General features: G+C 46.2%; 1 protein-coding gene across 6 annotated transcripts in view; it reads right to left on the bottom strand.

Moving 5' to 3' along the window:
- The window catches only part of STAT3 (signal transducer and activator of transcription 3), a 77606-nt gene extending 63124 nt beyond the window's left edge, over window positions 1-14482 (bottom strand). For all 6 annotated transcript variants that reach the window (XM_008966486.5, XM_008966489.5, XM_008966487.5 and 3 more), the window contains exon 1: window positions 11543-14482. In XM_008966486.5, the coding sequence (XP_008964734.3) occupies window positions 11543-11823 (281 nt within the window). In that variant the 5' untranslated portion in view covers window positions 11824-14482. The remainder of the gene's footprint in view (window positions 1-11542) is intronic.
- Between the last annotated feature and the right edge of the window lie 10704 nt (window positions 14483-25186).

The following is a 25186-nucleotide window of genomic DNA, read 5'->3' as shown; positions in this document are numbered from 1 at the left end:
GGCCCAGATCGCACCACTGCACTCCAGCCTGGGCAACAGAATGAGACTCTGTCTCAAAAAAAAAAATTGGGGGTTTATGGGTTTGTGGGGGGTACAATTCCTGCCTGTCCAAGTGACAGGCTCATTTAATTATCCCCAAGTTAATGTTTAAGTGCAATGGGGTAAAACATGCACTCTGTTAACTAAAAAGCCACATTTCCAAATAGTATACATATTACGATTAAAACATTAAAAATATATGTGTACAGATTTATTCATATAAGCCCAAAAACAAATGTCAGACAATGTTTCTGTCTTTGGAACCTGACTCAAAATAAGGTTCCTCCTGTTGGCTTCTTCCTGAGACACAGCCAACGCTAATTTGCCACCCAGGCAAATCATCTATGCCTATGATTAGGAAATCAAATTTATGATATGCATAGCCTAGAATACTACTCTGTAGTTTTTTTGTTTTTGTTTTTGTTTTTTGAGACAGAATCTTGCTCTGTGGCCCAGGCTGGAGTCCAGTGGTGTGATCTCAGGGTACAAGTGATTCTCCCACCACAGCCTCCCGAGTAGCTGGGATTACAGGCACACACTACCATGCCTGGCTAATTTTACTATGTAGATTTTTTAAACATGAGGTATATACACATGTATTTGCATTGAGTATTCTCTAAGATAAAGTGACAAAAAGCAAAATACAGAGTTTGGTGTATTTGCTGCTATATATGGAAGGAACAACACCCAGAGAATAACATGTTTGCATGCATACATATGAAGTAACTCAGGAGAGATAAATAGTAGGTAACTAGCTGTCCCTGGGAAAGAGTCCCAAGGATAAGGTGCGGACTAACTTTCCACTTACTACATATCTTTTGTACTGATTCATTTCAAAATTTACTCTAAAATATTGGTATTACAATAAAGAAAACTGGAGTCTAGAACTGAATGACAAAACTGATACATTCTTACTACAAATCTGTGGTTAAGATTAGCATTAATCTTTCCTAGGCAAAGGGGAAAAAGTTTAACCCAAAGACTGTATGGATCTTCTCTACCCTACATCTCCAATCTCATTCCCATTACTCAGAAAATATTCTCACTGGGTATAGAGGTATGAACTCCCATTGGAAAACTTAGGGTAAACGTCCATGGAATCTATGGGGCACTGCTGACCCAGGACACCTGGGATATTTCTGCAGAAACAGGATTTTTTTTTTTTTTTTTTTTGAGATGGAGTCTTGCTCCATAGCCCAGGCTGGAGTGCAATGGTGCGATCTCAGCTCACTGCAACCTCCACCTCCCAGGTTCAAGCGATTCTCCTGCCTCAGCCTCCTGAGTAGCTGGAATTACAGGTGTGAGCCACCGCACCCAGCCAGATTATTCTTAATCAATTGATTATTTCTGGCTCCAGAATGCTTCAATTATTCCACCTGCCCCTATGTATAAGCGTTACCACCCTAATTATGCTTGTTTTTGTTTTTTTGGTTGTTTGAGACGGAGTCTCTGTTGCCCAGGCTGGAGTGCAGTGGCACGATCTCGACTCACTGCAACCTCTGCCTCCCAGGTTCAAGCGATTCTCTTGCTTTAGCCTCCAGAGTAGCTGGGATTACAGGCACGCGTCACCACGCCCAGCTAGTTTTTTGTATTTTCAGTAGAAACAGGATTTCACCAAGTCGGCAAGGCTGGTCTTGAACTCCTGACCTCAAGCAATCCACACGCCTTGGTCTCCCAAAGTGCTGGGATTACAGGCGTGAGCCATCGCTCCCGGCCTCCTAATTATGTTTCATTTTGGTTAATGTTTCAATGAATGTGCTTTCCCTAAACATACTAATGAAAAGAGGCCCAAATGCAAAACTGATTTGTCAAGAAAGTCAGTCTGAGATGAAATATTTATTATGTCTAAACCACAAGTAGAAAAAAATTCAAAGGCCGACTATTTTAATGCTAACTCAATGCAATATTGCACTTTGTTTGGTTTATGGGAGAGATAATTACACAGCTAACATTTGGGTTTTCAAGATTACATTGTGGGGAGAGAAGGGGAAAACAAAAAAAGTCTAATGCTTTTAGATTCTGTCAGAAAAAGTGTTTGCTAAAAATCAAAACAAAATGAACATGAGAAAAAATGTGAAAAAACATGCATTTTAGGAAGCTTTCACCGAAGCAGGTGCTCAAGTTCAGACTCAAATCTTCCAACTCTTGTAATAAGAATGAGAGGTCAGAATACCACAAACTAATCAAATCAATCAAACAAAGCGGGAAACAGGTGGCTGACACCAGACTGGGCAGGGTTTTCCTAAATTGGGCTTACCTTCACTAATCCAAATCAGTTTTCAGAAATGGCTTCTACAAAAACTACCCAAACATCCCCCTAATAATTTGCACTCCTCCTCCACAATAGGGAAGCCAAGCCGTTTATTTCCCAGAAGGTTTACTTTCTCTTTCAAGCTCTGCTGGCTTCTTCCTGCCCCGCATACGGCCAGGAAAAAAGAAAAGCCCTGCCTTTTCTTTCCTGCCTTCTCTAAAACTGGGGAGATGGGGTGAGAGAACCTGTTTCATGGACAAGCTGGGTGGTTCTTAACTGCAACACTGTTCTGAATACAGATTAGTTTGCAAAGGAAAGTTACAGGACAGGAAAATAAAGGTCTACCCCTCCAACTAACTCATACACATGTACATTTGCATGTACGCACACACACAGATGTGAGGGCACATTTAATTCAGCTGAGTAATGTGCAGCAATCAGCTCCCAGCTTCATACCTGGCCACTGGGATGCCTCCTCACTCCCACCTTCTTTACCTGACTCAAAATAAGGTTCCTCCTGTTGGCTTCTTCCTGAGACACAACCAACTCTAATCATTCCTCTTCCCCTCAAACCTTCAACACTACCTGCACTTTCTGGGTCGGGTGCAATTCCTTGGGTGGTAATCCATTTTTAATGTGTTAAATATTACTTAAAATAAGTGAGAGGTAATCATGGACTGTGGGCAATGCAGAGATTTCTCAGAAGGGCATTTGTGTAAACAGGAATTTACAGTTTGCCTTATATGCTTTTATATGACAGTTTGTCATATAAAAGGAATAGTCCTTTTATATGACAGCCTCAATTTCCTCTAACAGAATGTAAGTCCCCCATCCCTATTCATTTAGTTTTTTTCCCATTAGGTTAGAATCTGCTAATTATTCTTTCTCTCCTTTGGGTCATTAGTGGCTGCCATGAATCATAATTTGCCTGACTTTGTAATATCTAACAGATATTACCATTTTAGTTTAGTTTTTGATATGACAGTTTTTTGTTTTTTGTTTTTGAGACGGAGTCTTGCTCTGTCTCCCAGGCTGGAGTGCAGCGGCGCGATCTCAGCTCACTGCAACCCCCACCTCCTGGGTTCAAAAGCGATTCTCCTGCCTCAGCCTCCCGGGTAGCTGGGACTACAGGCACCCGCCACCACAACAGGCTACATTTTATATTTTTAGTAGAGACGGGGTCTCACTGTGTTCGGCAGGCTGGTCTTGAACTCCTGACCCGCCTCGGCCTCCCAAAGTGCTGGAATTACAGGCGTGAGCCACCATGCCTGACCTCCTAATTATGTTTTATTCCACCTGCCCCTATGTATAAGCGTTACCACCCTAATTATGCTTTTTGTTTTTCGTTTTTTTTGAGACAGAGTCTCACTCTGTCACCCAGGCTGTAGTGCAGTGGCACGATCTCGGTTCACTGCAACCTCCGCCTCCCGGGTTCAAGCGATTATCCTGCCTCAGCCTCCCGAGTAGCTGGGATTACAGGTGCACACCACCACAACTGGCTAACTTTTATATTTTTAGTAGAGACGGGGGGGGGGGGTCTCACTCTGTTGGGCAGGCTGGTCTTGAACTCCTGACCTCAGGTGATCCACCCGCCTTGGCCTCCCAAAGTGCTGGGATTACAGGGGTGAGCCACCGCACCCGGCCTGATATTATAGTTTTTAATAAGAGTAATTCAGCCTAGGCAACGTGACGAGATCCTGACTCAAAAAAATTAAAAAATTAGCTGAGGGTGGTAGCACACACCTGTAGCCCCAGCTACCCCGAAGGCTGAGGCAGGAGGATCACTTGAGCCTAGGAGGTCAAGGCTGTCATGAGCTGTGATCTCACCGCTGCACTCCAGCCTAAGTGACAGAGTGAGAACCTGTCTCAAAAAATAAATAGTAATAATAGTAATTATTAGCACTTGAATGTTACCTGTCTGCCCGGCACTATGCAAAGTACTTGATATGCATCATCTTGCTTCATCCTCTCAACTACTCTACAAGTGGACCTCGTTTCCACAATTGTGGACAGAGAAACTGAAAACCAGAGAAGTGAAAGCAACAGGCCCAAGGTCTAAGAGAAGGCAGAACTGGGATTAAAGCCCAATAGGTCTGACCTGATAGTCCACTCTTTTAACTGCTATAGTAACTTTGGACCATGAAACCCTCAAACATACCAACCAAGTGTTTCAAAACTACAATAGCAATCACCTTAGGAATACTCAAAATATAAGTTCTTTGGCTGACGCAGTTAAAAATTCAAAGGTCAGGTAAAATTTCAGTGATGAGCAAGGTCATTTATTCTTATGGCTGGGGGTAGCAGGAAGGAAAGCCGGATCGTCCAAGCATTATTTTCTTGTAGGGGCAGATTTACCTTCCTTATTATTCTTTTGCTAGGCTGTTAAAAGGAATTTGGAAGGCCAGGCGTGCTGGCTCACGCCTGTAATCCCAGCACTTTGGGAGGCCGAGGCAGGCGGATCACAATGTGAGGAGATTGAGACCATCCTGGCTAACACGGTGAAACCCTGTCTCTACTAAAAATATAAAAAAAAAACAGCTGGGCGTGGTGGCGGGCGCCTGTAGTCCCAGCTACTCGGGAGGCTGAGGCAGGAGAGTGGCGTGAACCCGGGAGGCGGAGCTTGCAATGAGTCAAGATAGCGCCACTGCACTCCAGCCTGGGCGACAGAGCGAGACTCCATCTCAAAAAAAAAAAAAAAGAAAAGGAATTTAGAATAAATATGTCTCCAAGATAACCTGGTAAACAGAAAGGGCTGCAAAAAATCTGAAGAATAAAAGCAAGTCAATTAACAGGATACATGTAAAACACACATTTTATATTGCTACAAGTCTTTTTTTTTATAATAGCACGTTATTACTTTTCTAAAAAGGACAAAATAACTTATTTTAATGACGTTTAAACCCAATTATTAACAGAAAAGGGGTAAGAACTGTGGTTCCTTGGCCTCCTTTCCCCTTGGTTTAGTTCTCCTAAATTAAGAACTTCTACTTATAGCTCCCTGAACACACAAGGCTGTTTTAAGCCTCTGCACCCTCATGTTCCTTCAGCCTTGAATGCAACTTTTTGTAACGCAACTTCGTGGAAAGAATTCCTATTCATCCTACAAAACCCTATTCAGGTGTTCCCATCTGATAAAGCCCCTCAATAATGATGACTTTCTCTCACTCCTGAAGAGAATTAATCTCTTTTCTTGGATAGTTAGTAAGAACTTAGATTTACCGAGCTCTTACTGTGTGCCAGGCACTATGCTAAGCATTTTATCCACATTATCTTATTGAATCGTCAACAGTACCTACAAGATAAGTACTGTTATAATCTTCTTTTACAGATAAGAAAATAGAGGCTCAGATTCTGACTAGGAAGTAGCAGATCCAGGATTCAGTCCCAGATCTGTTTGACTTCAGAGCCTGAGTCTTGAACCACTCACTGCCCTGTCGTCTCCTCTGTCCTACTTCCATACTGGCATAGCACACACCTCGGTCCCTACAACATCTCCAGTTTCATGAAAACGGACAATATTTCATTATCCTTGGATCCTGCCTGACGCAATACCTGGCTCTCAACATGTTTGCTGATCTGAATTAAAGAGTTGCGGTAATCCTTTTTTTTTCTTTTTTTTTTGAGATGGAGTCCCACTCTGTTGCCCAAGCTGGAGTGCAGTGGCACGATCTCAGCTCACTGCAAGCTCCGCCTCCTGGACTCATGCCATTCTCCTGCCTCAGCCTCCTGAGTAGCTGGGACTACAGGCGTCTGCCACCACGCTGGGCTAATTTTTTGTATTTTTAGTAGAGGCGGAGTTTCACCGTGTTAGCCAGGATGGTCTTGATCTCCTGACCTCGTGATCCGCCCACAGCCTCCCAAAGTGCTGGAATTACAGGCATGAGCCACCACACCCGGCCGGGTAAGAGCTGCAGTAATCCTAACATGACAAATGAGAACTGACCATAACAGAAATTCATTCTTCCATATGTTATTCCCAGGCCTCATAACCTCTCCTTCCTCTGAAGACATGTAGCATTCAGTGTAGCACTGTCAGAATGTCTCACTCTGTCCCCCAGTCTGGAGTGCAGTGGCAGGATCTTGGCTCACTGCAGCCTCCACCTACCAGGTTCAAGCAATTCTCCTGGCTCAGCCTCCAGAGTAGCTGGAACTACAGGCGTGTGCCACCACACCTGGCTAATTTTTGTATTTTTAGTAGAGACGGGGTTTTACCATGTTGGCCAGGCTGGTCTCAAACTCCTGACCTCAAGTGATCCGCTCACCTCTGCCTCACAAAGCGCTGGGATTACAGGCATCAGCCACCATGCCCAGCCTGTTTTTGCCTTTTTTTTTTTTAAAGAAACAAAGTGGTCTCACTATGTTGCCCAGGCTGGTCTCGAACTCCTGGGCTCAAGCAATCCTCTTGCCTCGGCCTTCCAAAGTGCTGGGATTATAGGCATGAGCCACTGCTCCTGGCCCGATATGCTACTCCTTTTAAAAACTGGAGGCATCTCAAACAATTTACCACCAAAGGACCATGTGGCCATACTGACTAAAGCGCACTACACTTTACGCTTACATCTTGTAAGCCAAGGTGTCTAACAAAGAGTATATAACCACCATATTAATTCTTTACGCCATAATCAATAAGGGCTGGGCCAGCCCAGCAATGCCATCCTCCTGGATCTCACTGAGGCTGCTCCAGAACACCAGAAGTTCTTCAGGATTCGGGGATGTCCCTCAAGTACTCTTTCAGTGGTTTTTATAAACGACTCAAAAGTTATGGTGAAATTTTTAAGTGCGAAAGACATAAAATATGAGTGGTGGTTTGTATCCAATCAAAAATCCTCAAAAAACACTTCTGCACTTAAGCACACTATGCTTTTTTCACCCAAAGTACCAAATCAAACTAGTCAGGATACCTACCTTTGTACAATGTCAGACTCCAGTTAATAACTCCCCTAGGGCAGAGGGCATATGCACTGTTTTACTTTGTACAAATTAACCGGCATCAGGCAATCAGGCCTGTGCCTAACACATAGTAAGCACTCTATGATTAAACATCAGTGCTTCGGCTCCAAAGTTTTATTTATTTATTTATTTATTTTATTTTATTTTATTTTTTTTTTTTTTTTGAGACGGAGTCTCGCTCTGTCGCCCAGGCTGGAGTGCAGTGGTGCGATATCGGCTCACTGCAAGCTCCGCCTCCCGAGTTCACGCTATTCTCCTGCCTCAGCCTCCCGAGTAGCTGGGACTACAGACGCCCGCCACAACGCCCGGCTACTTTTTTTGGATTTTTAGTAGAGATGGGGTTTCACCGTGTTAGCCAGGATGGTCTCGATCTCCTGGCCTCGTGATCCGCGCGCCTGGGCCTCCCAAAGTGCTGGGATTACAGGCGTGAGCCACCGCGCCCGGCCGCCCCCAAAGTTTTAAAAGCTTCCCCTACAAAAGAACAGAACTGAAATTCCTTGGTCCTGTATTCAATGTCTTTTGTAAGTAATCACTTCTCCCCTACTTACCCTCCTAGTCTACAGGGCTACCAGGAATTTTTTTTTTTTTTGGAGACAGGGTCTCACTCTGTCACCCAGGCTGGAGTGCGGTGGCAGGATCACGGCTCACTGCAGCCTTAACCCCCGGGGCTTGGGTGATCCTCCCACCTTAGTTTCACCAGTAGCTGGGACTACAGGCCCACGCCACCAGGCCTGGCTAATTTTTTTTATTTTTAGGGGAGAGGGAGTTTTACCATGTTGCCCAAGCTGGTCTCAAACTCCTGGGCTCAAGCAATCTTCCTGCCTCAGCCTCCCAAAGTGCTGGGATTACAGGCATAAACCACCGCAAATTCTTTACACCTATCAAATTCCACCCATTATTTGGGACCCAGTTGAAATCCCTCTTTGGCAAAAAGACTTTCTAGACAACTCCAGGCCTCATAACCTCTCCTTTCTCTGAAGATCTGTAGCATTCAGCGTAGCACTGTCCAATAGAACGTTCTATGATAACAGAAATGTTCTACATCTGTACTGTATGTTCTTTTACGTAGAACAGCTACCTTGTTAGCACAAGTGTAAAGTCTCACCATCTCTTTGATGACAACATGTTACATTGGATGGTTAAAACATTTATCAGCTCCCCCAGTAGACTGCAATTTCTGTGAACAAGATACAACTTATTCTTCATAGCAACTCTGACAAAGTTGCAAAAGGTATATATATGTTGGCCAGGCAAGGTGGTTCACGCCTGTAATCCCAGCACTTTGGGAGGCTGAGGTGGGCAGATCTCTTGAGGTCAGGAGTTTGAGACCAGCCTGGTCAATATAGTGAAACTGTATCTCTACTAAAAATACAAAAATTAGCCGGGCGTAGTGGCGGGCACCTGTAATCCCAGCTACTCAGGAGGCTGAGGTGCGAGAATCACTTGAACCCGGGAGGAGGAGGTTGCAGTGAGCCAAGATCGTGCCACTGCACTCCAGCCTGGGTGATAGAGTGCAACTCCAACTCAAAAAAAAAAAAAAAAAAGTATATATTTGTTGATTTGCATATCACCTAAGAAAACCATAAGCTAAGAAGGTTTGGACTTAGGCGTCTGGAAAGTTGGTCACCACCTCTACCCCACCTCATATCTGAATGTCAAGAGACACGTAGAGGCAGGGAAGTTAAAGCAACTTTCTAGAGACAGAAATGACCACTGATCAAGCCACAATGCACTCTGGTTTAAATGACATTTAGGTCATGACTGTCCTTAATCTAAAACAAACCTAGATTAGTATTTCTTTTCATTAGTAAATAGCTAAATTCTGATGGTAAATTATGCTGACCAAAAACAGTTCCTCACTTCCCAAGTTAGACATAGCAATTAGATAGAAAAATAATCTAAGCAAGCTCCATTTGTATTTCTTTTTTCACCTGTTTATTGAATATTTACCTCCCATGAAGTCTTTCAGCCTATTGGTGGTATTTTACTGTTCAGATATATGTTAGAATTTCACTGATACTTACTGGGCGCAGTGGCTCACACCTGTAATCCCAGCACTTTGGGAGATAGAGGTGGGCAGATCACAAGGTCAGGAGTTCAAGACCAGCCTGGCCAATATGGTAAAACCCCGGTCTCTACTAAAAATACAAAAATTAGCTGGGTGTGGTGGCGCACGCCTGTAGTCCCAGCTACTTGGGAGGCTGAGGCAGGAGAATCGCTTGAACCCAGGAGGCAGAGGTTGCAGTGAGCCAAGATTGCACCACTGCACTCTAGCCTGGGCAACAGAGCGAGACTCTGACTCAAAAAAAAAAAAAAAAAGAATTTCACTGATACTTTTCACAAAATATACAGAAGGAGGCACAAATTCCACCACTATGGCACTCTGCTGCCTTGGCCAAGTGTCTTGATCCTTTGGCCTCAATTTTCTTATCTACGATATTAGGGTAATTGTTATGTGAACTACCCACCTCACAAGTCCTTTGTGGGTTAATTCATAACTGTGCTGTGGGTATTTCTTTTTCTTTCCTTTCTTCCTCCTTTCCTTTCTTTCTTTCTTAAAGATGGGTTCTCATTATGGTGCTTAGACTAGACTCTAGACCCAATTCCTGGCCTCTCACCATGTTGCCCAGACCAGACTCAACTCCTGGACTCAAGGAATCCTCCCACCTCAGCCTTCAATTAGCTGGGATCAGAGGTGTGCACCACCATGCCTGGCACTGTGGATATTTCTAAGTGATTATTCTTCTCAAATGAACTACATAAAAAACAAAAGATTCATGAATTTACTAATGGTTCTTTGTGATGGATGTGCTAATATAGAGACTAAAATCAAGGCTCCAACCTCTAAAACATTTTTTTTTTAATTCCATTTTTTGTTTCCCCATCCCACTGTGCAAACTGAACAAAAACTGGGCTAGCACTCCTGTCTGGAACATGTAATAAGGAAATAAATGTGCTGACTCAGAGAACACAGACATATTTAATATAAAATAAGATAGAAAACTGGCTGAACCAAGTCATAACACAGTCTAAATCCACATATAAAAGATTGAGATGATTTTCTGCTTTGCTTTATTCAAGCCCAATGCTTTATCAGCACAGCCAGCCAAAAATTTACAACCCATACACAGACTATGTAAACCTTTAGTTGCACATACAGTAAGACCAGCAGGTACACACTATACACATTTTTAATTAAAAAAATGACTAACCACTGATTTTGTCACCACACTTAACAACGACCTGATATGGCACAGAGTGATGTGTACCAAACATGGAAATACCAACTTGGGCGACGGTTTGAATCTTGTTAACTTCAGTGCAACCACACCCCCCAAATGCAGGTAAAGTTTGCACACATGGTTTTTTCAAGGCCAGCCTGTCTTTGTTTCCCTCTCCTCTGCATTTACCCAAGATCTTGGCTCTGAGACAGAAAACTCCCACTCTCGATTGGTTCATTCCGTCCTATGCAATTAAGCAACACCACAATCCAGTAAATGCAATGGCTCAATTATTTATCTTCTGGCCGACTTTACCAGGTATTTGGAAAAGGACAATGTCAAGAGGTTTATTTCTCTCTCTAGAGCTGGCTTGACGGGTTGATGGGGATTTTATTTTGTCTTTTTTTCTCTTTTTTACAAGGCGGGGACGTGGGGGGAGCACAATTTAACCTAGAAAAAGATGCGAGGGAATTTAGAAAGAGTACCGGTCTGTCAATTTCCCTACAGGAAACTTGATTCTTATGCAATAAAGCCTACCCACGACCAGCCAGCCCGTAAGGCTGCAGGGGACAGACACACCTATTCCTGCCTCCAAAAGGGCACAGCTGGCTCCTGAAGGAGCGGGAACAGGGCAAGCGGAGGAAGTGGCTCAGCGGGAGCCGCCGGCCGGGCGGGGAGGAGGCGCTTTCCGACCCCCCACTCGCGCCGGTGATCCCCGTCGGCGTGACAGTCGCTCCGGTGGCCGGAACGTCCCCAGGGCCCCAGGGAGCAGGAAATCGGGGGACTGTCCCTCACTCCTGCCGCCGCAACCGAGTGCGCCCTCGCCCCACGGTGCCCCCTCGAGCGCGTTCTGTTTCTCCGAAGAACGAAACTTCCCTCCAGCGCCCCGAGTCCCTTCCGAGGCCCGCTCCTGTCATCCCGAAGAGTCTTCCCCTCAGGGCGACCCTCCGCGTCTCTTCATCTCTCCCGGCCCCACTGCAGCGTCCATCACAACATCCCCAAGGTCCCAGAGGCCCCCTGCCGCTGCGGAGCCCCCGGGTCCCCAGGCCTCCCCGACGGCCCCACCCTGCACCCCCTTCACCTGTTTCTCCGGGAGAGGCCGAGAGGCCGGGGCTGCGCGTGCGCCGGGGACGGGCGGCGAGGCTCCCTCAGGCCGAAGGGCCTCTCCGAGCCGAGGGGGAGAGACAGCGCCAAGCCGGGGTGCCTGTCCAGGATCCGGTTGGGGCTTGTTCCCTCGGCTGCGACGTCGGAACCCCCGGCTCCCCCTCCCAGTCTGCGCCGCCGCAGCTCCGGAAACCGCTGAATTACAGCCCCTTCAGCCAATCCTCGCCCAGCCCCAGCCTGGCCGAGGCACGCCGTCATGCATAATTCATGAAAGGCCAGCTCGTTCGGCCACCCAGAGGTCCCAGTGCGTGTGCGGTACAGCCGAAGCCCCGCCCACTGACCAATGAGGAGAGCAGCCAGGAGAAAGGGCGGAGCCAAGAGGAGACTGATACGCCCCTGTGCTGGCTGTTCCGACAGTTCGGTGCTCCTCCCTCCGCCACAGCGAGGGAAGAGCCGAGGACTTGGGCACAGAAGCCCGGGGGGAGGGAGGGAAGATGACCGGAATGTTCTGCTGAAAACTCAGCTGAGTTCCTGGCAGTGCGTGACGTCAAGGCACTTTAAATGCCCCTGATACAGCTCCCTCTTGCCCGCTCTCCCTTTTCCCGGCCCTTGGCACCACGTGGTGGCGAGGTTGAGAGCCTCTTACCACGCGGGAATCAGCTAGTTAGACAGTCCCCAGGTATCTCCAGATCCTCTGGGGACCCAACTCCTGAATTGGGTTCTGGGGACAACAAAAAGAACATGGGTGACTCCGCCTGCTTTGAACTTCAGTTTCTGCGTGAGCAGGGACACACACACCCGGAAACATGACGTGGAAATAGAGTAATTACTAGAGTGCGTGGGGAGAGGGTAGTGGATTTAACCCCGTACTCCGTTCCATCACTTCAAGCATCAAACGCCGACCAGCTAGCCCATTGGCCCATACAGGCGAATGCAGAAGACAGTGTATACGAAAGCTGATAACGTGTAGGGCTTGACATTTTTATGCGTCTGAATTGAAATACATGAAATGTTCTGCCTTTTTCTTTTCCACCTTGCCTACTTGGTATGCAAGTTTTACTGAATTGAAGCCAGTGGTTGATAGGAAATGTAGACATTTTGCCTTTCATAATAGAGGATGAACTTTGCATAATGGAGTGATTTCTGTGTATGTGCTGATACTATCAGGGTTTTTAATTTTTATTTTTTGGGGTCTTTAAAAATATGTTATTAATATTTGTGTTTGTTTAATACGAACAGGTATAAAGACAAAAATCTAAAAAGGACCCATTATCTCACTGCTCAGCTAACCCCTGACATATTTTTTTTCAATGAACCTAATACATGTTCCTGTTTAGAAAATGCAGACCGTTCAGAAAGGTCAAAAATATTAAATGAAAATCTTTCCCTACCCCCATCATTCCTTCTCCCCAAGGATAGCTGTTCTTATTAATTTCTAGTGAGAAAAATCAATGACTCTTAACCTTTGAAGGCAGTCAGAGATCCTTCTGAGTGTTTGAAGGAGACTAGATTCTAGCCCCAGAAACAATACAAGGTTTTACTCACATGGTTCCCCAGATACCTGAAGCCTGTCTAAGTCTACAGATTCAGACCGCTTGTACCACCTCATATCCAATGAGGGACAGAGGCATCTACAGGGCAATTCATAGGGTCACTGGTGGTGAGAATTGAGAACCTCCTATTGCCCTCTGGTAGACACAGCTCAGTATGGAAATTGCTATATTTACCTGTAGAGTGTGTGTGTATTGATTAGGCTGTTTATCTACACCACAGGACAGATATCCCCCATCTCCGCCTATATTCTCTTGTAACTGCGCTATCCCATGCAGCCAACTGCCTCCCTGATAACATAGGGTCTAGGATTTGTTTAGTGATTTACCGCTTACAAAGCACTTACACACCTTATACACTCCCTGCCTGGTTTCTTTCTCACAATCATGAATAGCAGATAGGAGAGGCCATATTATCCGTTGATAGAAAACTAAAGACAACATAATATGACATTTTCAAGATCACAGAGAAACTCAGAAATATACCAGGTTCAGAGTCAGGTTTTGGGGCTTTACGTCCCATAGCTTTGTTCCATTCATTCAAACCCTGCCCTGCTTCTGACTTCTCAAGAGCTGGCCTCTGTTTCCCTCATTGGCCTCCCCACCAGTAACACATAAAATCTACCTCTGCGACTATGGGTTTGACCTGCAAAAATTCTCTTCAGCCCAGACACTGACCTTTCTCCACAACCCCGCCAAATTCCTCTTGGCTAAATGCTGCAATTTCTGTCCCTTGGGCCACTGCCTTAACCACCTGATTATTCTCTCCTTACTCTATCCTATTCTTCCACTGGCTGCCAGGGACATCATCCTAAAAATTAAATAAATAAACATTCAGGCCAAGGCGGGTGGATCACAAGGTCAGTTCAAGACCAGCCTGGCCAACACAGTTAAACCCCATCTCTACTAAAAATACAAAAATTAGGCTGGGCACTGTGGCTCACGCCTGTAATCCCAGCACTTTAGGAGGCTGAGGCGGGCAGATCACCTGAGGTCAGGAGTTCGAGACCAGCCTGACTAATATGATGAAACCCTGTCTCTACTAAAAATACAAAAATCAGCCAGTCATGGTGGCTTGCACCTGTAATCCCTGCTACTCGGGAGGCTGAGGGAAGAGAATCTCTTGAACCCGGGAGGTGAAGGTTGCAGTGAGCCGAGATCGCGCCATTGCATTCTAGCCTGGACAACAAGAGCGAAACTCCATCTCAAAACAAAAGTAAAAATTAGCTAGCCATGGTGGCACGTGCCTATAGTCCCAACTACTCAGGAGACTAAGGCAGGAGAATTGCTTGAACCCAGGAGGTGGAGGTTGCAGTGAGCCCAGATCCCTCCACTGCACTCCAGCCTAGGCGATAGAGCAAGACCCTGGCTCAAAAAAAAAAAAAAAAAAAAAAAAATTCAATCATGTCACAGTCGGCTTAAAAATCTCTATGGTTCCCTACTACCGGCAAGATAAAATCCAAGTTAATTTTTTTTTTTTTTTTTGAGACAGAGTTTCCTCTTGTCGCCTAGGCTGGAATGCGATGGTATGATCCTGGGTCACTGCAACCTCCGCCTCCCAGGTTCAAGCAATTCTCCTGCCTCAGCTTCCCAAGTAGCTGGGACTACAGGTGCCCACCACCATGCCCAGCTAATTTTTGCATTTTTAGTAGAGACGGGGTTTTACTGTGTTGGCTAGGCTGGTCTTGAACTCCTGACCTCAAGTGATCAGCCCACCTCAGCCTCCCAAAGTGCTGGGAGCCACCGTGTCCGGCCAATCCAAGTTAAATTTTAAAAATGCTGACCAGGCACAGTGGCTCATGCCTGTAATCCTAAAGCTTTGGGAGACCGAGGCAGGAAGATCATTTGAGGCCAGGAGTTCGAGATCAGCCTGGGCAACATGGCAAAACACCAACTTTACAAAAAATTAGCCGGGCGTGGTGGTGGCATGCCTGTAGTCCCAGCTATTCTGAGGACTGAGGCAGGAGGATCACTTGAACTTAGAAAGAAGTTCGAAGTTACAGTGAGCTATGATTGTTCTACTGTACTGTAGTCTGAGCAACAGAACAAGACCAACCTTGTCTCAAAAACAAACAAAAAACAAAAAGCTGACCATTTAATTCAGTGCCATGGCTGGGCGCGGTGGCTCATGCCTGTAATCCCAGCATTTTGGGAGGCCGAGGCGGGCGAATCCTGAGGTCAGGAGTTCGAGACCAGCCTGGCCAACATGATGAAACCCCGTCTCTACTAAAAATACAAAAAAATTAGCTGGGCATAGTGGCGGGTGCCTGTAATCCCAGCTACTTAGGAGGCTGAGGCAGGAGAATTGTTTGAACCCGGGAGGCAGAGGTTGCAGTGAGCCGAGATCACGCCACTGCACTCCAGCCCAGGCAACAAAGTGAGACTCTGTCTCAAAAAAAAAAAAAAGAAAAAGAAAAAAACACCATAATTCAGTGCCATGCATGTGGTAGGAGCTCAATTGATGTTCCTTCTTTCTCCCTCTTTATTTGAATCATAAAATCCTACAGGCCCAGCACAGTGGCTCACACCTGTAATCTCAGCACTTTGAGAGGCCGAAGCAGGTGGATCACCTGAGGTCAGGAGTTCAAGACCAGCCTGACCAACATGGTGAAAGTCTGTTTCTACTAAAAATACAAAAATTAGCCAAGCGTGTTGGCGGGCACCTGTAATCCCAGGTACTCAGTAGGGTGAGGCAGAAGAATCGCTTGAACCCAGGAGACAAAGGTTGCAGTGAGCTAAGATTGCACTATTGCAATCCAGCCTGGGTAATACAGTGAGACTCTGTCTCAAAAAAAAGATAAATTCCACAAAGGCTGACCTGAATCCCCCCTTTTCTAACCTAGTCCCACAAACCCTACTAAATGTGTTACCTTCCTCCAAACATGTCTACACCTTCTGCAACTTCATGCCTCTGTGGACAGTCTTCCTTCTACCTGGAATCTCTTTCCTCAGTCCCTACCTGAGAACTCTTACTCATTCTTCAAAGCCCTGTTGCAACATCACCTCCTCTAGGCTTCCTTCTATTCTTACTGGCAAAGTTAATCTCCTACCAGACTCCTTCGGCAGGTTGTTTCCCCATCTAGAATACATTCTCTACCTTGAACTCTAATAAATCCACATATTGGCCTACTTCCTGAAAAAAAAACAATAATTAACATTGATTAAGTAATTACTACTATGTTCCAGGAACTGTGCTAAGCATTTTACATAGATTATCTCATTTGATCCTCACCAGAACCCAGTGAGGGTAATATTATAATTCTTATTTTACAACTGAGGAAACGAAGACTGAGAAAGTGAAAGACTGGCTCAAGACTGGTCTCACAGCTAGAAACTAGGTGGAAACTCAGAATGAAAATCAGGTCTGGCTGACTCTCTGGCCACGTGCTAACAAACATCTTCCCCTAAACTGTGGGTTCCTGGAAACTTGAACCCCTTAAGCCCTGTCTTCATAATCTCAGCATCTATCATCTAGCCTAGAGCTCACCTAAGACTGAATTAATTAAATATTAATAAATAAGTCTTGAGGCCTGACGTGGTGGCTCATCCTGTAGTCCTAGCACTTTGGGAGGCTGAGGCAGGCGGATCACTTGAGGTCAGGAGTTTGAAACCAGCCTGGCCAACGTGGTGAAACCTTGTCTCTACTAAAAATACAAAAATTAGCTGGGCATGGTGGCGGGTGCCTGTAATCCCAGCTACTTGGGAGTCTGAGGCAGGAGAATCGCTTGAACCTGGGAGGTGGAGGTTGCAGTGAGCCGAGGTAGCACCACTGCACTCCAGCCTGGGCGACAGAGCGAGACTCTGTCTCCAAAAAAAGTCTTGAATAATGACATCAGCATTAACAAACACAGAGTGTTGAATATGTACTAGCCACTGTTCTAAGAATGTAATTCATGTAACACATCTGTGAACTCATTTAATCCTTACAATAACCCCATGAGGCAAATACTGTGACTTTATAGATGCAGAAAATGAGACTTACCCAAGGCTAAGTCACTTCCCCAAGAACATACAGCTGGTAAATGGCAGAGCCAGGATTCAAATTCAAGCACAGTTTGTCTAAATTGAGAGCTTTATATCTGTTTTTCCTTAATTATAACTATATTTGTGTCCAAAATTCTCGTTAACCCTGTGAGAACTGCTTCACCTCTTCCCCGAAGGAATTAGCAGTAAAACCCAAAGTCAAGAGGAAAGCGTAGCAAGAAAGAGAACCTTGGGGATGGTAAGTGGGTGGCAAGTCACTGCGGTGACCAAAGGGAGTAAGGGGCAACCTGTGAGGGTGATGAGATCTTCATGGGGTTCAGCAACAGAAAGGCTCACCCAGGGCTGCCCAAAACTCCCACTAATATCACAGTGAAGAGCAGGTCTGCGCAACACAAACTCTTTGGGCCTTCTCTCTGCCAAAACACCTCAGGCATCGTTATGCAGATATGTCTCTTTCCTTCAGTCCGAACAGTCGTCCCCACTCAATATTTTCTTTTTTTTTTTCCTTTTTTGTTTTTTTGTTTTGAGACGGAGTCTCGCTCTGTCGCCCAGGCTGGAGTGCAGTGGCGCAATCTGGGCTCACTGCAAGCTCCGCCTCCCAGGTTCACGCCATTCTCCTGCTTCAGCCTCCGGAGTAGCTGGGACTACAGGCTCCCACCACCATGCCCAGCTAACTTTTTGTATTTTTTTTAGTAGAGATGGGGTTTCACCGTGTTAGCCAGGATGGTCTCAATCTCCTGACTTTGTGATTCACCCACCTTGGCCTCCCAAAGTGCTGGCATTACAGGCGTGAGCCACCGCTCCCGGCCTTTTTTGTTTTTTGAAACCAAGTCTCGCCCTGTCGCCCAGTCTGGAGTGCAATGGCACGATCTTGGCTCACTGCAACCTCCGCCTCCTGCAAACTCCTGACCTTGTGATCCACCCACCTTGGCCTCCCAAAATTCTGGGATTACAGGCGTGAGCCACCGCGCCTGGCCCCCAGCTCAATATTTTCAAGGCTATGATTTTTTTTCCTGTATCGCTTAACACATCATTCATACCATGTCCTTCTTTTCTTCCAGTCACTTCTCATGGGGCTTTGGATACAGTTCTTCTTTATCTCATCTCCTTCAAGGCCCTGCCTACCCCACCTACATCTCTGCTGCCCACTAAATTCCAGCCAGTCCACTTCCCAGCTCAGGACCTTTGCATATGCTGTTCCTTTTCCTTCCCCGGCTTTGGCGTGGCTGTTTCCTTGTTACTCCAACAGACCTTGTCTAACCACTCCTATCTAAAGTTATTCACAGCCTGTTAATCCCTATTTCTATATCCTGTTTCCTGTGGAATTCATCACAGTTCTTTTCTATTTATTTAATTTTTTTTTTTTTTTGAGACAGAGTCTCGCTCTGTAACCCAGGCTAGAGTGCAGTGGCAAGATGTTGGCTCACTGCAATCTCCATCTCCCGGGTTCAAGTGATTCTTCTGCATCAGCCTCCCAAGTAGCTGGGATTACAGGTGCCCACCACCATGTCCAACTAATTTTTGTGTTTTTAGTAGAGACGGGGTTTCACCATGTTGGCCAGGCTGGTCTCAAACTCCTGACCTCAGGTGATCTGCCTGTCTTGGCCTCCCAAAGTGCTGAGATTATAGGCATGAGCCATCGCACCCAGCCGTATTTTATTTTATTTTTTGAGATGGAGTCTCGCTCTATTGCCCAGGCTGGAGTGCAGTGGCATGATCTCGAGTACAGTGGCACAATCTCAGCTCACTGCAATCTCTGCCTCCCAGGTTCAAGCAATTCTCCTGCCTCAGCCTCCCAAGTAGCTAGGATTACAGGCGGACACCACCATGCCTATCTAATTTTGTATTTTTAGTAGAGATGGGATTTCACCATGTTGGTCAGGCTGGTCTCCAACTCCCGATCTCAGATGATCTGCCCACCTCGGCCTCCCAAAGTGCTGAGATTACAAGCGTGAGCCACCGCGCCCGGCCTTATTTTATTATTATTTTTTTGAGACAGGGTCTCACTCTGTCACCCAGGCTGGAATGCAGTGGCATGATCTCAGCTCACTGCAACCTCTTCCTAACAGGCTTAAGAGATCCTTCCACCTAACCACCTGAATAGCTGGGACTACAGGTGCGCACCATCACCCCTGGCTAATTTTTCTATTTTTAGTAGAGACAGGGTTTGGCACCTCTCTCTATCACCCAGGCAAGAGTGCAGTGGTGTGGTCATAGCTCACTGCAGCTTTGAACCCCTGGGCTCAAGGCATCCGCCTGCCTCACCCTCCCTAGTAGCTGGGATTACAGGTGTGTGCCACCATATCCAGCTCTGTTTATAGGGTTTCTCATCTATCTTTCTCTTTATACTGTTAGTTCCAGGAAGAGGTGTCTTCTCTGTTCCAGGCTCCCTTGACTCCCCAGTCAACATGCTGACATAATAGATGCTCAATAAATAATGAATGCATGGAAGTGCTCTTGATCCCACCTCTCCCCTCTTTGAGTGTTCTCAATTCTCTTCTCCTTCCTGACCTTCTCCACTTGTTCTCTTCTTTCTGACTTGAAGATCCTTCCTCTCTCCTATACTGACCTTGCTATTTCCTCAAGTTACCCCCATCACTTCACATTCATTGCCCCATGTCCTCATCCCCACTTGCTCCATCAAGGTGGTTTCTGCCCTCTCTTGTTCATAGGACAGAGCTCTTGAAGGCTACCAGGGACCTCCTCATCAACGTTGATATCTTTTTTTTTTTTTTTTGAGATGGAGTCTCGCTCTCTCGCCCAGGCTGGAGTGCAGTGGGGTGATCTCGGCTCACTGCAAGCTCCGCCTCCCAGGTTCACGCCATTCTCCTGTCTCAGCCCCCCGAGTAGCTGGTACTACAGGCACCTGCCACCACGCCTGGCTAGGTTTTTGTTTGTTTGTTTTGTATTTTTAGTAGAGATGGGATTTCACCGTATTAGCCAGGATGGTCTCGATCTCCTGACCTCGTGATCTGCCCGCCTCGGCCTCCCAAACGTCAATATCTTATTAGTCATTTTACTTAACTTCGCGTTAAATCTAGAGCTGTTATCCTCCTCTTCCTTTCACAGCAGTTGATAGAAGCAATTGCATTAAATTGAGAGCTGAGGGGAGCTGAGGCGAGACATCCTGGCTCTGACACAGAAGAAGCTGTGCAATCTTGGGCTAGCTCCTTAACCTCTTTGAACCTCAGCATCCTCATCTGCAAATAGAGAACATAATTCTAACTTTAGTGAATTTGCATTAAAGTGTTTTTTGTTGGAAGATACTCTCCAGCTGACCATGCAGCATAGCAGATAAGAGTCAGGTCCTAAGCCAGGTGCAGTGGCTCACACCTGTAATCCCAGCACTTTGGGAGGCCAAGACAGGCTGATCAACCTGAAGTCAGGAGTTCAAGATCAGCCTGGCCAACATGGTGAAACCCTGTCTCTATTAAAAATAGAAAAAATTAGCCTGGCGTGGTGGTGGGCAACTGTAACCTCAGCTACTCGGGAGGCCGAGGCAGGAGAATGGCTTGAACCCGGGAGGCGGAGGTTGCCGTGAGCCGAGATTGCGCCCTTGCACTCCAGCCTGGGCAACAAGAGGGAAACGCTGTCAAAAAAAAAAAAAAAAAGACAATATGGAAGAGCCTACCTCATAGGTAGTTGTGAAGATTAAATGAGACAACCTGCTAAGCATTTAATATAGCATCTGGCATATTGCATCTCCTCAATATATGTTAGGCATTATTATGTTATACAAAAAGCAAAGGGGGAGGCGGGACTTGTTGGAGAGAAACTGAGACCTCTCATAAATTCCAGTAGACTTGAACAACCACACCTCGGGAACAGCAGTTCCAGGAACCTCAGCAGAGGGAGTTTGTGGAAAAGTTCTGCTTTTCCCCTGTCATGACTTTACGCTGCTGCTGAAAATGTTCAGTCTCTGTGTATGTATCTGTTGGCTTGCAATTCTAAATTCTAGCCACAGAAAATTTCACTGGCTCAGACAGGACCAGATCTTTTTTTCTTTTCTTTTCTTTTTCTTTTTTTTTTTTTTTTTGAGATGGAGTTTCACTGTTGTTGCCCAGGCTGGAGTGCAATGGCACGATCTCGGCTCACCACAACCTCCACCTCCTGGGTTCAAGTGATTCTCCTGCCTCAGCCTCCCAAGTAGCTGTGATTACAGGCGTGCACCACCGTGCCTGGCTAATTTTGTATTTTTAGTAGAGACGGGGTTTCTCTATGTTGGTCAGGCTGGTCTCGAACTCCTGACTTCAGGTGATCTACCCACCTCGGCCTCCCAAAGTGCTAGGATTACAGGCGTGAGCCACTGCGGTGGCCGAGATAGTGCCACTGCACTCCAGCCTGGGCAACAGAGTGAGACGTGTCTCAAAAAAAACGTCCAGGCACGGTGGCTCACGCCTGTAATCCCAGCACTTTGGGATGCCAAGGTGGGTGGATCATCTGAGGTCGGGAGTTCAAGACCAACCCGACCAACATGGAGAAACCCCGTCTCTACTAAAAATACAAAATTAGCCGGGCATGGTGGTGTGCACCTGTAATCCCAGCTACTTGGGAGGCTGAGGCAGGAGAATCGCTTGAACCCAGGAGGCGGAGGTTGCAGTGAGCTGAGATCATGCCATTGGACTCCAGCCTAGGCAACAAGAGCGAAACTCCATCACAAAGAAGAAAAACAAAACACAAGAGCCCTTTTAGTTCTAGCACACCAAAAATTTTTTTTTTTCTTTTTCTTTGTCTTTTTTTTTTTTTTTTTTTTAGCTAGAGTTTCGCTCTTTTTGCCCAGGCTGGAGTGCAATGGTGCAATCTTGGCTCACTACAACCTCCGCCTCCTGGGGTTCAAGGGTTTCTCCTGCCTCAGCCTCCCGAGTAGCCAGGATTACAGGCATGTGCCACCACGCCCGGCTAATTTTGTATTTTTAGTAGAGATGGGGTTTCTCCATGTTGGTCAGGCTGGTCTTGAACTCCCAACCTCAGGTGATCCGCCTGCCTTGGCCTCCCAAAGTGCTGGGATTACAGGCTTGAACTACCGCACCCAGCCTCACACCATAATTCTATAATTATTAATCAAGCCTTCAGCCCTATGCCTTTCTGCTTTCACGCTGTTCGTTTTGCCTGAAGAACCTCCCTGCCCCGTATCACTGCTTGCATTTCATTCACATGTATTGTGTACCTGCCTAGCTCACAGGTCCTCTTTTCCTGGGAGTTTCCCTTCCTCCCTGCAATCAGACACTGAAATGGGTCCCTTCAGCCACATCTGTATTATATGATCCTGTCCTCCTGGCCTTTGAATATTTATTTTTTGTTTATTTATTTATTTATTTTGAGACGGAGTCTCATTCTGCCAGGCTGGAGTACGGTGGCGCCATCTCAGCTCACTGCAACCTCTGCCTCCCGAGTAGCTCGGATTACAGGCGCTCACCACCACGCCCGGCTAATTTTTGTATTTTAAGTAGAGACGGGGGTTTCACCATCTTGGCCAGGCTGGTCTTGAACTCCTGACCTCGTGATCCACCTGACTTGGCCTCCCAAAGTGCTGGGATTACAGGCCTGAGCCACCGTGCCTGGCGGGCATTATTAAACTCAGGGCAAACACTAATGTGAACTAGCTTACTCAGAGTCTCTCTGTCAGGAATTTGGAATGTTGAAATAGAGAGGCACAGAGCCTGGGAGCCCTTAGAGCTGAGTTCCATTGATATCAGCACTTAGGGAGCACTCCCTCTGCAGAAGTCCCTGGAAATCCCCTGATTCCTACTCTTTCACTAAGTAACATAAACCACTATAATTGTGTTTGAGACACTTTTAGGTTCTGGTGACACAAATATCAAGTAAAATGCTGCCTCTGGCCTCCAACAGTTATCTATTGAAATCCTACCCATGTTTAGAATCACAGCTGAAAAGCTCCCTTCTTCAAGTTTTCTCATATTCCCCAAGCAGGATTAACCCCTCTCCAGGGTATTGTCATTGCACTTTGCTTTACTTCTCTTACCTTAAGTCATGTCTTTGAGCTTGTATTTACTTATGATGTATTTGTTTGTTTGATGCCTTGCAGACCTTTCTGGATATTATTGTGTTCGTGCAAAGGTAATTGTCGTTTTTGTCAAAGTAATGGCAAAACCCACAATTACTTTTGCACCAACCTAATAATATTTATTTATTTAAACATTTTTGTAGAGATGGGGTCTTGCTGTGTTGCCCACAGTCATCTCAAACTCGTGTACTCAAACAATCCTCCCTCCTCAGCCTCCCACAGTGCTGGGATTACAGGTGTGAGCCACCGTGCCAGGCCACTTTGAGCTATTTTGAACAGCTGCCTCTCCCACTAATTGCAAACCCTTTAAAATTAAGGACTAGATCTGGCTGTCTTTTTAAGTCTCTCAGCTCCTGGCACAGAATCACAAACAGATCATTTGGAAAGACCATCTGTTGTTTTGTCTGCCCATCTTTCTCTCTCTTTTTTTCCCCCTCCTTAAAAAATAAATGAATAAATAGGCCAGGCTCTGTGGCTCATGCCTGTAATTCCAGCACTTTGGGAGGCCCAGGCGGGTGGATCATTTGAGGTCAGGGGTTCAAGACCAGCCTTGCCAACATGGAGAAACCGCATTTCTACTAAAAATACAAAAATTATCTGGAAATGGTGGCGGGCACCTGTAATCCCAGCTACGTGGGAGGCTGAGGCAGGAGAATCGCTTGAACCCGGGAGACAGAGGTTGCAGTGAGCCAAGATTGCAATGCTGCACCAGCCTGGGTGAGAGTAAGGCTCTGTCTAAAATAAAATAATAAAAAAATAGAGACAGGGTATTGCTTTGTCACCCAGACTGGAGTGCAATGGTTTGGGTCATAGCTCACTGCAGCCTGGAACTTCTGGTCTCAAGCAATCCTCCTACCTCAGCCTCCTGAATAGCTGGGACTACAGGCACACAACATCCTGCCTGGCTAATTTTTGTATTTTTTGTGGAAAAAGGATCTTATTATATTGTCCAAGCTGGTCTCGAAGTCATGGGCTCAAGCTATCCTCTTGCCACAAACTCCAAAAGTGCTGGGGTTACAGGCAGGCGCCACTGCACCCAGCCTCCCTTTTCTATTGGTAACTACATCCCTGTTTTCCTTTGAGAAAACAGCCCTCCTTCACTTGTGATTGTTAAGTTTAGGTGTCAATTTGACTAGATTAAGGAATACTTATGAGGTGTTTCCAGAAGAGATTAGCATGTGAATGTGAAGGGAGGAAGTGGGGAAGATCTGCCCTCAATGTGGGCAGGCACCACCCAATCAGCTCCCCCTAACCCACCATAGAACAAAAAACAGAGAAATAGCTGAGTTGGTCTCTCTCCTGGAGCTGAGATACTCTCCTCTTCTCCTGCCATGGACATCAGAACTCCAGCCTCTCTGGCCTTTGGACTCCAGCACTTACTTATACCAGTGGCCTCCTGGGTTCTCAGGCCTTTGGCCTCGGGGTGAGAGTTACACCGTCAGCTTCTCTGATTCTGAGGCTTTCAGAGTTGGACTGAGCCAAGCTATGGCATCCCAGGGTCTCCAGCTTGCAGATGGCTCGCCGTGGGACTTCTTAGCCTACATAATCAAATAAGCCAATTCCCCCAATAAATTCCCTCTCCTCTATCTACCTATCCATCCATCCTATTGGTTCTGTCTCTCTGAAGAGCCCTGATTAATATTACTCTTAATTCCACATTTCAGGTGGGTTCTACAAGTGATCACATGACCTGTGTTTGGTCAGAGCCATAGTGATTTGGATATGTGACCTATCAGGGTATGACAGCTGAGATTCTGGCTGGACAAATCTGGAAAGAACCCCTCTTCACTGGGGTTGCTCACCTGTTAGTCCATAAGCCTGCTGCTATTTATGGTCACTTTTGCCACCACATGGGAAGAATCTGATTATTATTATTATTATTATTTTGAGACGGAGTCTCACTTTGTCACCCAAGCTGGAGTGCAATGGCATGATCTCGGCTCACTGCAACCTCCCCCTCCTGGGTTCAAGCTATTCTCTCACCTCAGCCTCCTGAGTAGTCGGGATTACAGGCACCTGCCAAAATGCCGGCTAATTGTTTTATTTTTAGTACAGACGGGGT

The sequence above is a fragment of the Pan paniscus genome, chromosome 19 (genome assembly GCF_029289425.2).
Source record: "Pan paniscus chromosome 19, NHGRI_mPanPan1-v2.0_pri, whole genome shotgun sequence".
NCBI classification, from domain to species: Eukaryota; Metazoa; Chordata; class Mammalia; order Primates; family Hominidae; genus Pan; species Pan paniscus.
The sequence above is the reverse complement of the archived record's forward strand: the minus strand, read 5'-3'. Positions and strand labels throughout refer to the sequence as shown.